Raw genomic sequence first — 17,487 nt, 5'->3', positions numbered from 1 at the left:
CTTTATTAGTAAAATTAATTATATTAAGATAAATGATTCTACGTATTTTACTTTCGTAATCATAAAAATATCAATATAATTTTTTAAAGTATATGAAATAGGATACTAAAGGTAGTCAACTATGCAGCCTTATCTAATCTATAATTAGCCTTGATAAATATGATAAAAATTTCCTTTTAAACTGTTGTGATGCTCTATATTTTTTAAGACACAGAAAAGAATAAGGAATATGTAGGTAGATTCTATTAAATAAAAATGGCAATCACATTTGTCCTTAGCAATAACAAGATGAAATGAAATGTATAATTGAGACAAAAATGAGTATTGATGGACTTGACTTATTTGTAATTAGCCTTATAAAGTTCGATAAAAGTTTCCTTATAACTGTTGTGATGCTCCTGTCATTTTATTTTTCTAAGACACAGAAAAGAATAAGAAATATATAGGTGGATTCTATTAGATAAAAATGGCAATTACATTGTCCTTAGCATACATGAGACAAAAAATGAGCATTGTAGGTAGATTCTATTAAACAACAAGATGAAATGAAATGTATACATGAGACAAAAAAATGAGCATTGATGGACTTGACTTATTTTGTTGATTTTGTCACAAGACTTTGCGTTTCTCTACAATTAGACATCCTTCATCACCTATCTTGGGAAAAAATCCAACTGGTGCTGGCAATTCTTGGCTAACACATTCAGTATGAGAATTAGTACATTCAGCTTGAACAAGATGGGCTTTGTTGCTATAAATAAAATAAGTTTAGCAATTTGTTCTAAGGTGATCTTAAAGCAAACCAAATAATAACCTAGTTTAATGTATTTGTATTATGTTTTGGTGGTAAAAATGGAATTAAATATGAGTTAATTCGTGTACGACTATATTTAAGTAGTTTAAATTATTGAGAATTCATTTATAGTGGTTATTTAGATAGTTGGTATGTTGTAGGTAGTTATAGACATATTCTAAAATAAAGGTCCATGATCTAAAAGTTATAGGGTAGTTCCTACACGTAACTTGATCATGGGTGATATGATGGAGTGAGATAGTTATCACTAGATTCTATAATTAGGATAATAGTTCATAAAGTAAGATGATATATGTGCACTTGGGAATATCTTGTAAGTGTTCTATGTCTTACCTCTTATTTAAATACTACATCAATTTTTTTGATTAAAAGTATTCTTTTTAATTACATTGTAGTATTCTATTTTTATCATTTCCTTGCTCATTCATCCTCAATATTTGTAGTAATAGAACTAAGATTTAATCTGAATTGGGCATTATGACTTTTAATGGTAATTTCATGTCTCAATCTCTTATTCTCATCTTCTCGAGCAAATGTTATGAATTTTGGAGTATCAAGATGAAGATTATAGTTAAGTCTCAAGATCTTTGAGACTTAATAAAGAATGAAAATATAGATCCAAATGAAGAAACGAGGGAGAATAGAAAGAATGACTCAAAGACATTGTTCTTTATTCAACAAGTTATACATGAGATAATTTTCTCAAGAATTGCAACAGTGACAACCTCAAAGCAAGCTTGGTATACTTCAAAATGGATTTCAATGCTCATCAAGGATGATTATAATAAAACTTCAAACCCTATATCGTGAGTTCGAAATTTTGTTCATGAAAAGCAATGAATCGGTGTAAGATTTTCTTTCTCTAAGTGATTGAAATTGTTAGTCAAATAAAATCTTATGATGAACATCTTCATGATCATATAATTATTGTAAAAGTTTTGAAAAGTTTAACTCTAAAATTTGATCATATTACCACAATTGATGAGTTAAAAGATTTATCTATATTTTCATTTGATGAACTAATGGATTCCTTACAAGCACATGAAGCAAGGTTAAATATGTCACTTAAAAAAAGTGAAGAAAAAAATTTTAAATTAAGAGAAAGTCTTCTACTTCAAAAGAAGATAAAAAATCAACATGAAGAGGACATGGCATAGGAGGATTTGGTAGTAGAGGAAATAGAAGAGGAAAAAGACACTTTGATGAGCATGATGAACAGAAGCAATCAAATTATGATAAAAAAAATTGGAATCCAATGTCACTATTCTAAAAAGTTTAGTCACAAATTGTTGGAAAAGAGAAAAACAAGTAAGCTATGCGGAGGAAAATAAAGAAAATAGTAACTTGTTTATGACTTATTCATCAAGTTTCATTAGTATATATTAGTTTTGGATAGTAGATATTTTATTCATACGTCAGGCATAAGATCAATATTCAGAGATATTGATGAAATTTATAAATTCAAAATTATACTTAGAGATAATAAACAAATCTAAATGGAAAAAAAAGGAACAATTGAATTGTATACATGCTAAGGGAAGGTAAAATATCTTGATAATATTTTATTTATTCATAGTTTATCATATAACTTGTTGAGTGTTGGACAATTGATAGATGATGAATATTCAGTTATATTTAATGATGGTTTATATACTATTAAAGATAAAAAATCTGATTTAATTATGGTAAATGTTTGCATGACACAAAACAAGATGTTTCCACTTGATATTTCAAATATTAAAAAGCATGTTGCATGAGTCTAATTTATAGCATTTAAGATATGAATACCTTAACATTAAAGGTTTAAGGTTATTAAATCAAAAATAATAAATTTTAAATTACCTAAAATTAATACACTAGATGTATGTGAAGGATGCAATTATGACAAATAAAGTAAAAAAATATTTTCTATTGGAAAAGTATAGAGAGCATCTAATTATCTTGAATTAATTCATGCTAATTTATATGGACCTATGAATATAAAATTATTTAGTGGAAGTAAATATTTTTTATTATTTAATAATGATTATAGTTGCATGAGTTGGGTATATTTTTTAAAACTGAAATCTGAAACATTTGATAATTTTTTAAAATTCAAGACACTTGTAAAAAGACAAAGCGGTAGATTTATAAAAATACTTCGAATAGATAGAGGTAGTGAAATTTTATTTAATGAGTTTAATTTTTTTATGAAGAAAATGGTATTCAAATAGAATTGACAACACTATATATACCGAAGCAAAATGGTATAGCTGAACGTAAGAATCAAATTGTCATTGAAATGACAAGAAGTTTGCTTAAAGGAAAATACCTCCCAAATTAATTTTGGGCAGAAGTAGTTGCAACAGTAGTTTATTATGAATCAAACTCCTTTTGAGACTTGGAACGGTATGGAACCAAGTGTAAGCCATCTAAGAAATTTTTTGTTATATTGCTTATGCTTTGGTAAATTCATAAAACAATCATAAGCTTGATGAAAAATCTGAAAAATATATCTTACTTGATTATTCTTTATAATCCAAAGCATATCAATTATATAATCATGTTAGTGACAAAGTTATTATTAACATAAATATTATGTTTAATGAAAGGGCAAGTTGGAATTGGGAGACTAATAAAAGTGGAACACAAATTCAGATTCCAATAGAACTAGACACTCCATAGAATTTAGTGATAGATCTAGCTCCAACAAGTTCATCGTCAACCTCACATAGTAGTAGTTCAAATTCTGATTCCTCGTATGAAACCCCTCCAGAAAAATTCAGATCACTAACATAAATTTATGACTCAACATTTGCTTTGTTTATTTCAAATCCTATGACTTTTGAGGAAGCAATTGAAAAAGAAAAATGACGAAAAGCAACGAAGGAGGAAATCAAGTCAATTGAGAAGTATGAAACTTGGGAGCTAATGGATCCACCGAAAAAAAAGAAAGCTATTCGATTAAAATTGATGTTCAAAATAAAGTATAATGCGGATGGAAGTATCCAAAAGCATAAGGCTTGGCTTGTAGCAAAAGGATATTCGTAGTAACAAGGAATTAATTTTAATAATATTTTTTCTCCACGCTAGATTTGAAACCATGATAACTTTCTTAATTATAGCTGCTTACTTAAGTTGGCTTATTTATCAATTTAATATAAATTCTATATTTTTAAATGGAGATTTACCTGAAGAGATTTTTGTTACTCAATATGAATGTTTTTTGGTTAAAAGACATGAAGAAAAGGTATATAAGCTAAAGAAAGTTCTTTATGAGCTTAAACAAGCTCTAAGGACATGATATAGTAAAATTGATTATTATTTTCATCAAAATAGATTTAAGAGGAGTAATAATAAAAATACTCTTTATCTAAAGAATGAAGGTAAACATAATATTCTAATAGTTTGCCTTTATGTTGATAATATTATATATATAGATTCATCTAACTCTTTTGTGATAGAATTTAAAAAATACATAATGAATAAGTTTGAAATGTGAGATCTAGGTTTACTGCACTATTTTCTTAGGTTGGAAGTAAAGCAAAGATTAGATGAAATTTTTATTTCATAAAGAAAGTATGCAATGAATCTACTCAAAAAATTAATATGATTAATTGCAAAGTTGTAGCAACACCCATAAATATAAATAAGAAATTAAAACTTGAAGATGGTATATGTTTGACAAATGTAAGTTACTACGGTTAGATGGAGGTTTGATTTATTTAACTCATAACGATCAGATATTACCTTTTCTATTGGTATAGTATCTAGGTTTATGCATAGCCCAAGCAAACATCATCTCGGATTTGTTAAAAGAATTATGTGTTATATTGTTGGAACTACATATTATGGCATTTGGTATTCTCATAATTTTAAATATAAATTATTTGGTTTCATTGATGGTGATTGGGTAGGAGCTTTAGATGATAGAAAAAGTACTTTGGGTAATATTTTTAGCCTTGAATCAGGAACTATATCATAGAGTGAAAAAAAGTAAACAACAATAGCTTGTCAAGCAATATAGCTTAGAACACTTCTTGAATATCTTTATTAAGAACTAAAAAAAGCAATGAAAATATTTTGTGATAACAAAACAACAATTATACTAACAAAGAATCTAATATTTCATAGAAGAATGAAGCATATAGAGATACGTTATCATTTCATCCAGGATCTTATAGCAAGTGGAGTCATAGCAATTAAGTATTGTGGAATAGATGAACAAGTTACGGATATTCTTACCAAGTCGCTTCCAATTCAGAAGCATGTTTATTTTATATCTCAAATCGGTGTATGTAACTATGAATCAAGGGGAAGTATTGAGAATTGATTCATAGTGGTTATCTAGATAGTTGTCATGTTCAAGGTAGTTATAAGTATGTTCTAAGTAGTGACCTATGATCTAGAAGTTATATGGTAGTTCCTATACCTAACTCAATCATGAGTGACATGATGGAGTGACGTAGTTACCACTAGATCCTATAAATATGACTATAGTTCATGAAGCAAGATGGTATGAGTGCACTTGGGAATCTCTTGTTTAAATACTATATCGATTTTCTTGATTGAAAGCATTCTTTTTAACAGTATCATAATATTCTGATTTTATTGTTTCCTTGGTCCTTCATCCGTAACACAAATCATGTTGAGAATAGGTTAATTATATATATCAACTTTGAACAATCCAAAGGCAATTATCAGAAGCTAAGAAGAATTGGCATCTCATCTTCTAGATCTAGATTGATATCAACCTTCTTAGATAGTGACTGAATTGCTTTGCCAACTAGAGGATAGAATCTGAAGAAAAAAACAGCCACCATATATCCATTTCCACAGTAATTGAGTCTCATAATGATTAGTTAATCATTGTTTGACCTTTCTGATCTTGTCCGATATTCATGCTTGTGAGGTTTTGTTTGTTCAAATGTCTACCTATGGAGGCTTTTCTAAGATGATTCCAGTATATATACTGATGAGAAACAGTGAAGAAAATTGATTGTTGAACTGGTCTGCCTTTTTCACTCACAAAATCACCATAAAATGAACAGTTCTTATCAACAGGAGATATATATACTTGTAGGTTGGACTGATATGAGCTCAATTTCCATCAATCACATCTATTACCTGATAATGCCTCATTCATTTGTATGTTTAGAGTTTTCTCTATGGTTTTCAGCATTATGACAAGAGCCAGAAGAAGTTCTGCAAGACAGATTATGAAGTATACATTTGCAAAGGGGTCTGAAGAACAATTCCTTTTTAGTCCGAAGTATACATTTTCACTGAACAACATCTTATTTTGGTAGAATGCTCCAACCATTCCTTAGTATTTCCAGCCCAATTCAAGTAGCTTCTTTTTGTTCCTCTCATTTGGTTTGCTTGTTTGACTCGATGCACCACACGAACTCCTTCCTTCCTTTTTAAGAGGCTTGACATTTGGAGACTTACCATATCGATCAAAGCTTCCATGCTTCTTGCCGGCGGCGACAGTAGAGCCGCTTGTGGAGAGAAGAGTCTTCGCCCATTCCGTCTGCTTGTTGCCGCCATACACCTTTCCTTGCGTGGCTTTAGATCGAGAACTGCAGTGTCTAACCACGTCGAGAGCAGTTGTTTTGCTTTCATATATCTGCATCATGTACTCTCCCACTGTCTTCGTCGTTATCTTCACCACAGTGGTCACTTCAGTACTGTTGTCGTTCGATGAGGTAAGCTTGTCGTTCATGTCCTTCTTGTGCAGGTACAGTCTGTGGAGGCTGACCGTGAGACGGCATATATCATCTTTGAGCTCTTCTTCTAAATTCGTTTCTATGTCAGTCTCGAGTTCAGCTCGGATCGTTTGCTCCTCCGCAGACATCACGTTGTCGTCAAATTTACCCTACAGCTCATGAAAGATTGATGTGTTGAAGTTAAAGCTGTAGCTGATGTCCAGAAACCTGTGGGACTTCAAGCATCATCATATTTTCGTACACAACAGGTGCCATGCGACTTAGATAACCATTTCCTTGTTGCGAAAGTTATTCTCGAAGATTCAACGCTAGAACTACTCTATAGTTAGGTGACATCTACCTTTCACGCATACACGATCAACCGATGTATGCTTACGTGCAAATGACATAAAACAATCTTGCGGGCACTTCTTATGTAGTTTATGGACAGATATTATAAACAGCATGCAAATGTGTGTGTATGCGAGAGAGAGAGAGAGAGAGAGAGAGAGAGAGAGAGACCAAATGAGTGCGCCACATGGTGTTGCTGAAGAGCTTGGTCGTCCCTTGCACCAGGTAGCCAAATCGAGGTGTTCTCAGCTCCTTACAGGGAATGGGGGAAAGTAGAAAGGAAATGGAAGATAGCCTGCGGAGTGCTGCTCCATGCACAGCAGTCGGCACCATGAAACCTCGCAATTTAAGTTAGTCTTGCAATGGTGTTGGAAAAGCAAAGACAGTCAGAGCCGGGCCCTTCGGTGGAGTAGCAGACGAGCAACGAAAGAGAGAGAATAATGGCAGTAGAAACTGTGGCTTAAGAGGTTGTCGTCATTCATGCTTCGGAGGCTATGCTCTGGTTTTGTTCAGACTAAGCACGTATCCGATGAAGGAGATGAAGCAGAAGCAGTGCTTTACGTGAAAGGCAAAAAGAAAGAGGGCTGGGTTGGTGTCGAAGCCCATTCGGATGGAGATGTTTCACATCACCCCGATGTTTGTCTTCACCTACCTCTCTTACTTGGTTTGTATGCCCGATGGTACACTAGCGAGTACTATGCAAAAGTTCCCCGCTTGAACCGGACCGGGCTCGTTCTCTGGGTCTCATAGCGAATCTGCTCTATGGCTCCAGGCCTCTTCGCATAGTACTCGCTAGTATAGATCAGTCCTCATCTCCCTTCTTTCCTGGGATGTCATTTGCATCCAGCGCTGTCTTTTAGTGCAGCCACCACAGTAGACTAAGTCAGATGGATGCAAGCACCAGTAATGATGTGCAGCGTTTACAGGTGAAGACAGTGCGTGGTTCGGACATAATACAAGCGAGAGAGAGAGAGAGAGAGAGAGAGAGAGAGAGAGAGAGGAAGAAGACAGCCGACGCTGAGGAGGATCAGTCGTGCATGTGTAAAGATCCTTTTTGGATATTCGTGCGACCATTTGGAGCCTGCACGGACGGAGCCATCATCCCGTTCCAGGCTGAGGTTGTAGTATCCTCTGTCGCCCTCTTCTCACAACAGGGGAGATTTGAATCCAAGCCATCTGAGGAGACTCGAAACGATCGCTGCCTGAATCTTTCTCACACAATGATGTCATTGAGATGAGCACGAAGAGTAAGGTTGATGCCATCAAAGGATATGGTGGCAGACCATGCATTTGTTAGGTTCTACGCAAACTGTGGCCGCTAAGATCGAAAACGACATGTTACCCTGTCGTATCGAGCACCTTCACGATAACCAAAGGAAAAGAATTCCCGGATGGTGGCAACTGTCTTATTCTAAGACAGGTCAGTGGTGGGTTCTCTGATGTCTTTGGTTTGTGATCAGCTCCGTCTTCATCTCCATCATCCAATCAGCCATTCTCACCTTCTAACCTTTTGTTTTCTCATGTAAAACACTAATCGTTACTTACATCAAAAACTTAATGAAGTTGGAGACAAGTAGCATCTAATGAACACAGGAGAAGAGGGAAACCATCGCCATCGCCATCGCCATCACATCTCCATCGGTGGAGACTTCTTTGATGCCATGCCGGCAACTGCCACACATAATTCCGATACGTGATAAAAGTAACAACAATTCCTCGTGCTGTGCGGTCCATAGAGTTAAAAGGCATTGGCTCAACCTCAATTATGAGCGGAACATATTCCTGAAGACCGCAGAACGGATGCCGGTTGCTGGGACCTGTCCCTGTGGATCGACTACCACAACAGGTGTGTGGATGGTTAACGGAGAAGACGAGCAAATTACAAGAGAAGCAGTGACGTGGCCGCATGCAGTTCACACAGGCTCAAAGCCTCCGTGTATTCACATCAACACTTCGTTCGTCAGCGCTCACCTCACCACGACGCAACCTCTCGTCGCTCCATCGCCGTCTGTATTCCCAACTACGGACGGCTGCAGAGGAAGCCACAAGACATCAGATTGGCCTTACACTTGATCACGAACAAAGCTCAATTACATAGCACTATATTTGTTGGTTTCTGATAGTACGGCTGCAAGTTTTGACTAGTATACATCATGCATGCATGAGAATTTCGAGTAGCTATTTATTTAGTATCACAGACAGGCATTGAGTTAATTTTTTTTTTCCTGAAATATCTGAAAGAAAACATTTCGGTGAATCCCATCTGTTCTATATGACTCCGGTCAAAGGAAAAGACCAAAGCACACACGGAAGTCCAACAAATTGCAGCCTTCGGAGTACAGCTAGAGAGTCAGACATGCGCCTTCCTCCTATAATAATTAAAACAGAGGAGAAGAGAAAGAGGAGGAGGAGGAGGAGGAGAAGAGATGGGGAGCGGAGAAGAGAGGGTTGCGCTTCTGGACGGAAGCAGAGGAGAGGAGGAGGAGTTGGAGTCGGGATTGGGATTGGTACAGAGGAGTTGGATAGAGTCGAAGAAGCTATGGAGGATCGTAGCCCCTGCCATATTCAGCAGAGTGGTGAGCTACAGCATGAACGTCATCACACAGGCCTTCGCTGGCCACCTCGGCAACCTCGAGCTTGCGTCCATCACCATTGCAAACACCGTCGTCGTCGGCTTCAACTTCGGATTGATGGTATGATTCTTGTATCTGTTTTGTGTATCTTTGACTGATCTTGATTCATCGATTCAACCAGTGTCAGCAACTTTGTTCCTGTTAAGATTATCTTAACAGCATTATTTAGATGATTTTAAGAATTTTTTTAAATAAAATTAGTTAGATAAGAGATTTAGAAATAAGAATTTTTTGATTTAAATTATTATTTTACACCTATAAATAGATGAAATCTATATATATATATATCGATCCATCTAAGTCTAAAGTTTTCTGCTAAAATCTTGTGAATGTTTTTTATTTTTAACAAATTTAACATAACTTTGATTTCTTCTTTTATTTAGATTGATCTTGAGGTAATAGTACTTTGTTACTACTATTTAAGAAATGATTATATTTATATATGATTTTTTTTTCTTCGCATGAAATCAAAGCCACAAGAATGATAATCTATATTTCAAGATCTTCTTGATAAGAAATATAATAATAATAATTGAGTTGATGGATTTGGTATTGAACTTCTCTTAGAAACATCATAAAGAGATGATAACATTAAATGCTGAATTTATGTTAAAGAGATTTTTTTTATTATCTCTTTAATATAGCATTAAATCAACTTCACAGAAATGATTTGGTAAATACTATTCTTAATTTCTTATTTTTTTTAAATATTTAAAATTTATGTTCAGAGATATATCTTGACATTATATTATTTATGGTCTTCAAAAAAAAAATATTCCTTATAAGTTTAATATATTTTTTAAAAAATTTATATATATATATATATATATATATATATATTCCATCTTAAATTTTTTTCTTTTATTTAATTTGATCTTAATCTCTCCCCTTGTTTTTTCACAATTGATCCATTGATTCAGTCAGAAATGGCAAAAGAAGGAAAGATATAGTGATTCACCTAAATGGGATCCTGCTGTTTACTCGTTTCTATGTTAGCATAGCTGTGATTAGGATGGAAGTCATAGTACGAGACAATCATGCGTTGCAGCAATAAATGCCTGCTTTGCATGGCTTTACGCTCCCTTGGGTTCGATTTGATCTTCCAATAGGCAGCTTGCAAAGTACTCTTCCATGTTTCTCTTCGTCTGTTGGTACCAGCGAGAACTCACTTCCCTTGACACGCAGTTAGGCATGGCGAGTGCCCTCGAGACACTGTGCGGACAAGCCTTCGGGGCGAAGAAGTACCACATGCTGGGCGTGTACATGCAGCGATCATGGATCGTGCTCTTCCTGTGTGCTGTCCTCCTCCTCCCGCTCTACTTCTTCGCGACCCCGATCCTGATCCTAACAGGCCAGCCGCCGGAGTTGGCGGAGCAAGCCGGGACGGTGTCCATGTGGTTCATCCCGCTGCACTTCTCCTTCGTCTTCATCTTCCCACTGCAGAGGTTCTTGCAATGCCAGCTCAAGAACTCAGTCAACGCCATCATCGCCGCCATCTCCCTGGTGGTCCACCTCTTCGTTACGTGGCTCTTCGTGTCCAAGCTTCAGTTCGGCTTGATTGGCACCACCGTCACCCTCAACTTTTCTTGGTGGGTTGGTGCTTTCTGTCAATTTGGCTACGTCGCATGTGGAGGCTGCCCCGAAACCTGGAAGGGCTTCTCCATGGAAGCATTTACTGGTCTCTGGGAGTTCTTGAAGCTCTCAGCTGCTTCCGGTGTCATGTTGTGGTGAGTCACCTCTCTCTCGCCTCTCTGTTTCCATAAAATTCAGAGTAATTTAATTGCTAATAACATTTACAACCAATAAACACATCGGAAAATATGTGACAGAAATTGTGGATATAGATAGAGTGAAGCTTTCTTTTATCAGCAACTTTACGTAAACACTTGCCATGAAGTCAGAAAAGAAGCTTCCTGCCATGGCTTAAATCCTTCATCCATAGCATAAGGGTTTCTTCTATACAGAATTTTGACCTAAATAATAAGCATCTGAAGTTACTGTAGAATCTCATTTGTTCCTGATGCTGGCACCTCACTAGCGCTGTATATATTCTTCTTCCCCAACAGCTTGGAGAATTGGTACTACAGAATACTGATCTTACTGACTGGGAATCTTAAGAATGCTGAGATCGCAGTGGATGCCATCTCCATCTGGTAAGCAGCTGACGGTCTTTCAAACGCTTGACTCAATTGTTTTCTGGAACAGCAGCATTAATCCTATGTTTCTTGTCGAACAGCATGAATATAAATGGATGGGAGTTGATGATTCCCTTAGCATTTTTCGCTGGCACTGGGTATGTGAATGACATCTCTCTTCTCCGATCATTTACTTTGAACAGTAATGTTTTGCTTGTACAACTTGTGATCTACTACACATTATTCCCTAAAACCTGAACTAGCCTTTCCTTCCCTATTCTTGCTACTGCCTTGTGATAGCTGTCTATATGACCAAACTGGGGCAGCTGCACCAACCTTGTTCACAGGTGATCAGTTTGCCGTGCAAGAAGACAGCACCAAATACACCTTGTCTCTCACCAAAAGTATCTCCAAGATCAATCGACAAAATGCACCAAACTTCTCGGATCATGAAAGAGAAATCATTTCCGTATGTGTGGTGTGCCTCTCTTCATTAGTCTAATAATCGATTAATGTTTGATGTCGATCTTTCGTCATCCAATTTGCCTGTCACATCAATATGGAAATGTTCTCGAGACAGATGCATGAACCATCTTGTTTCTATTCCTAAAAACACACACATCACATCTATGTTTTGACAAACTAGACTTTCGATTTCCAAGAAATGGCTCGTTACAGCTAAAATTTAGTGTGCAATTGATGTGATCACATATTGCTAGCCAGGAGGAGCAAAATTTTAATTCCTTGCTGATGAACATAAAAGTAGTCAAACAAGCACAAGTGGTGTTGTAGTTTACTCCCTGTTTCTTCCGCTGTGACTTCAATCTTTTGTCCTGTTGACTAATCTCTTCTCTGTTTGCCAATGTAAGAGTGCGTGTGGCGAATGAGCTCGGCGCTGGCAATGGCAAAGGTGCGAGATTTGCGACCATTGTATCGGTGGTGACATCTTCCGTGATAGGCCTTTTCTTCTGCCTCCTCATAATGGCCCTCCATGACAAGTTTGCTTTCATCTTCACCTCAAGCTCGGTCGTGATCGAAGCAGTCGACAAGCTGTCCATTCTTCTGGCATTCACCATTCTGCTCAACAGCATCCAACCTATCCTGTCCGGTGATGATCTCTGCTCCTGTTCCCCACTCCATGCATCCTTCACGAGCTACATGTCTGGTCTGTGCTTTCTCTGAATGAAATGGAAACCCTGCAGGTGTTGCGGTTGGTTCAGGTTGGCAAGCTATGGTGGCGTACGTCAACATTGGAACCTACTATTTAATTGGAATACCTCTTGGCATTCTCCTGGGATGGATCTTCAACCTGGGAGTTATGGTACAGTAATTCCACTCGCTTCCTTGCATGAGAGGTTATTTAGCGATAGATAATGCTTAATTAACCGGAAGCCATCTATTTGGTAGGGCATTTGGGCTGGAATGATCACTGGAACAACAGTTCAGACACTGATCTTGGCCTTCATTACAATCAAATGTGACTGGGAGAAGGAGGTGAGATGAGGCACTCGGTCCCTGCCATCCTCTATCTTCGACTTCCTTCTTCAAGGCGATCTCACATCTGCTTGGATTCTATGCTATGCAGGCATTGATAGCAAGTGCACGCATGGAGATATATGGTAGCTCCGATAAGCCATAGACGATCCATCTCATTTAGAAGTGGCAGACGCCGGGAAATGTGGCAGCCACAGATCCATCGTGATGATCGTTGCTCTGCATGCGACATGCCAAGTTCTGCGTTGCTGGCTTGGCATTCAAATCACTCAGAACCGAGATCCAATCTGTCTAAACAATGATCGATGTACCCTCTTCCATGAAGCAAGTTCGATGGCGTTTCGCCTTCTCTTAGATTAGGTTACCTGTAGTCTGCGTCATTCAAGGTTGAATCCTCCAATAAAAGAGGCAATTCTTTAGTTTCTGATTCTTAAGTTAGGACGCTCCTTAAATCCGATCTCAATGTGCAGCTAAGCAAGAGATCTCTCTTCTAATTAGCAGCATCCAGTTCTTCGTTTGTATCAATGGCAGAAAGCTTCTTTCTTTCTAAGAGAAGGAAAGATTCCAATGTCTCAGCTGAGCTTAGGAGACTATGGATGTGGGTTTCCATGGTAACCACCATCACCTTGATATCAAGTCAAACAACAACAGTGGAGTTGGTCTTGATATACTATCATTAATATGATAAACCTATCTATATCTCTACTGATAAGGTCATTTAGTCCCACATTGATTAAGGAGTACGGGATCAAAAGGTTTACAAGTCTGTCAGGTCTCTCTTACCCTTAAAAAATATTTTTTAGAGCTCATATGGGATAAAATCGTAAGCAAATAATTTCTCATGAACCTACACTGGATTAATTTTTTATTTTTAATTAAAATAATTTAAAATATAAAAATCAGAATGTCGAGATTTTATTATGGTTCAATTTCAAAAGCGGTAGATCGATTCGATTTTGGTTCTAAACCGATTCAATTTTGTTTTGAGTTTGAATCAACTCATGATAAGATTTATTATGATTATATATATATATATATATATATATATATATATATATATATATATATATATATATATTCAGGAAGGAATTTTTCCCGGAGGAATCACAGGCTTCAAGAGAGGACAGCATCGAGCTGTGTGAATCAGAGCTTCAAGTGAAAGCAAAGCAGGTAGAGACAGAAGTGTTGGCCTCATCAGCCATGTCAGTTCCCACTACGTGATGTCGGAGGGGTCAGCTTGTCCAGACAAAATCCAACCCAATCTTGTCTTCAGCTCGCGCACACAACAACATCCAGGACTCCACCGGAGCGATTCAGAGGTGGCTGCAGGAGTTGGCCGCGCCGAACTGCAGCTTCACTCGCATTCACAGCGATGATCTAAGGTGACAACAGGGAAGGAGAGAGATGTTTTCCTTGGGTGTTCCACTCGCGGAAATCCATGGCTGTGCTGATTCGTTGGAGAAACAAGATACAAATCTGCTTTGGAGAAGAAGGAAACAGAAAGGAAGGGAGAATATAAATGAAAAGGCACCTCAGCGATCAAGCTATATCTCCTGCTGGTACTTAGAAAAGAGGCTTTTCCGATCCTTAATTCACTGATAGCATCTCCTGAAGGCCATTATAGATATTAGCTCAGGAAAGTGCTTCACAGACACGAGCCAAAATCTATAGAAGTATTCATGTAGATAAACCCCCTTCTCCCTATCCCACCACAATATATCATGACATGAAAGTAAGAGGATGATGTCAATACTCCAATAAAAGAATTCTCGATATGCATCACGTAGAACATAGTTCTCATATTGCTGTTGCCAAATTTGATATCATAATGAGCATATCGCAGCTAAATACTGTCGAAGGCAGTCCATGCAAGCAGGCAGGTGCGAATGGTGCATAAGCCTTGAGCTTTAGCGTAAACCTTTGGCAACTCTCCTGTTATCCTACATGTATAACTTGGTTCGATCAGCTTGTCACAGACACTGTGAAAGCTAGCTGAGGTTGTGTCAAGATTCAATGAAGACACAGAAGGGGATATATATAAATTTCCATTTAGTTTATAGTATTAGGTGATAACTATTGAATAGACTTGTTGAAATAATGCCCCCATGGTTTTGGTTGTCTGTCAGACACCAACTACTCAAAAGAGGGTGTGGCTCAGCTGGATTTGCAAGTGGTGCTTAGATAAGAAAATGATAGGTTTAGCTATAATACAGAGGCCTATTGTAGACCCTATCAGCACAAACATTATTTAGTATCTCTTCCTCCACTCAACAACCATCATCCCTTAAAAAAATAACTTAAAATATTCCTTATAATTAATTGGAAAAGTCTGCAATTTGGATGTGCATTGCATCAGTCTCATTTCATTTCTGTTCTCAAAGCAACCAATGACACCCCCTCAACCCTACTGTCTTTTATATATAGACTCCATATACTACTGAGTCACACAGCTCTCTCTCTCTCTCTCTCTCTCTCTCTGAGTCTTTAGATTTTATTGGGTTGAGAGCAAGATTGCAGATCCATAGGGTGCAGAAGATTCAGAGGAAAAAGCTTTCCACCTGATGATGGACACACAAGGAGAAGAGAAGATGGGCAAGAACAAGGACAGGGAAGAGCTACGTTGGCACTCAACTAGCTTGCTTTCAGCCAAGCCTTCTCCCTCCTACCACCCTGTTCTCTCTTTCCTACAGCATCCAAACCCTCCCACATCTTAAGGTCATCCCTTATCCCATCAGCTTCATTTCTGCTGCTCCGTTCTTCAATCCTCCTTGCTATAGCCCATTAGTCCGAACAAGGACAAGAGAGAACACCAAAACAGTATGAAGAGGCTCAGCAGCTCACACTCTTTTAAGGGTCCTCAAGGAAAAGATGTCGGTCTTATCTCCATCCCCCCTTCAGGTTACTACTGCTCATCTCCTCTCGCTTTTCTCTTTTTCTTAGTTACTGGAAGGGGTTTCTTTATGTTTGCGATCAGTGGAAGAAAAGGGTAAGTACGAGGCCGTCCTTGTCGATGGAATTGAGGAGGTGGAGTGCGAGGAGGAAGAGGAGCTCTGCAGCAATGGCCCGTCGGGGCTGGGGGAGAAGAAGCGCCGGCTCAGCGTGGACCAAGTCAAGGCTCTGGAGAAGAACTTCGAAGTGGAGAATAAGCTAGATCCGGAGAGGAAGGTGAGGCTGGCACGAGATCTGGGCCTGCAGCCGCGGCAGGTCGCCGTCTGGTTCCAGAACCGCCGCGCCCGGTGGAAGACGAAGCAGCTCGAGCGCGACTACGGCGCGCTCAAGTCCCTTCACGACGACCTTAAGCTCGACTGCGATGCCCTCCGCCGCGACAAGGAGCTGCTCCTAGCCGAGGTGAGATCTCGTCTCAGAGCAGCACTCCCAGTACTTATCACACGCTTGTGCTTCCATAACCATGTTGCTTAATTCAGATAAGGGAGCTCAAAGCCAAGCTCGCAGACACGGGGATGGACGCAACGCAGTCTGAGATCATCAAAGCAGTAGAGGAGGCGAGAGCTCCATTGATCTACAAGGACGGCGCCTCAGACAGTGATTCGAGTGTGGTGTTCAATGATGAAACAAGCCCTTATGGCGGTCTGGTGTTGCACCAAAACTGTCTCATGGAATTCAAGCCTCGTTCTTCTTCCTTGTCCTTCGAGAACAAAGCCATGGATGAGGGGTTTCTAGGTGGAGACGAGCTTTGCAGCAGCTTGTTCTCGGAACAACCGGCACCAAGCCTCTCCTGGTACTGCTCGGATCCATGCGAGTACAAAGGGGATTAGCTTTCCAAGCTGGAGGGATAGGAAGAACGAGAGAGAGAGAGAGAGAGATAAGAAGAAAGAGAAACCAAGACTAGGGTGGAAAGAGACTTGTCACTTTTTTTTCATGTGGAATTCTATTGGAAGCAGCACTTCGATGAGAGGAGGATACAGTAAAATAAAAGGTCAATGTAGTGATCCGAGAAGACCAGAATTGATGAGAGGGAGGTGGGGGGAGGATTTATTTGTCGGCAGTGGCAAGGGGAATGTTCTTCACCAGCTTAGGAAATAGTAATTGAACTGTCCCTTTTCTTATGTTGTTACTACTACTTTGATGCTCATTTGCTGCTATCATGATTACTGCCATGCTCATCCAAAGTTAACCTAGGAATGGGGCTTCACATCATATAAAATATTAGCCTTGTATAGCATATCAACATGTGATTGACATGGACCCTATGGTGTCTTTGTTTCCTTCCACATTCCAATGACTGGCTACATGAGTCACAGTAGCAGAAACTTGTGGATCTACAGCAGCAGCATGATAAGCAGTCAAAAGTTACTGGTCATTGGGCACAGCAGTAACCTAAGCAGTGTGCACAAAACTATTCACCCTAAAGT

At 38.3% G+C, this 17,487-nt stretch overlaps 2 protein-coding genes across 2 annotated transcripts; both read left to right on the top strand.

Annotated features, from left to right (window-relative positions):
- The first annotated feature begins 9,172 nt into the window (after positions 1-9,172).
- On the top strand, positions 9,173-13,533 carry LOC135617058 (protein DETOXIFICATION 27-like). The gene is made up of 8 exons (XM_065116957.1): positions 9,173-9,545; positions 10,671-11,212; positions 11,552-11,638; positions 11,722-11,778; positions 12,490-12,728; positions 12,823-12,941; positions 13,028-13,114; positions 13,206-13,533. Exons 1-8 carry the CDS (start codon positions 9,279-9,281, stop codon positions 13,257-13,259), a joined length of 1,452 nt encoding a protein of 483 aa, XP_064973029.1. The 5' UTR covers positions 9,173-9,278; the 3' UTR covers positions 13,260-13,533.
- A 1,998-nt stretch (positions 13,534-15,531) lies between these two features.
- On the top strand, positions 15,532-17,181 carry LOC135617059 (homeobox-leucine zipper protein HOX13-like). Its single transcript, XM_065116958.1, has 3 exons — positions 15,532-16,012; positions 16,089-16,462; positions 16,540-17,181. The coding sequence occupies exons 1-3, from the start codon at positions 15,934-15,936 to the stop codon at positions 16,888-16,890; spliced, it is 804 nt and encodes a 267-aa protein (XP_064973030.1). The 5' UTR covers positions 15,532-15,933; the 3' UTR covers positions 16,891-17,181.
- The last annotated feature ends 306 nt before the right edge of the window (positions 17,182-17,487 follow it).

This window comes from Musa acuminata, chromosome BXJ2-7, assembly GCF_036884655.1.
Source record: "Musa acuminata AAA Group cultivar baxijiao chromosome BXJ2-7, Cavendish_Baxijiao_AAA, whole genome shotgun sequence".
Taxonomy (NCBI): Eukaryota; Viridiplantae; Streptophyta; class Magnoliopsida; order Zingiberales; family Musaceae; genus Musa; species Musa acuminata.
The sequence above is the reverse complement of the archived record's forward strand: the minus strand, read 5'-3'. Positions and strand labels throughout refer to the sequence as shown.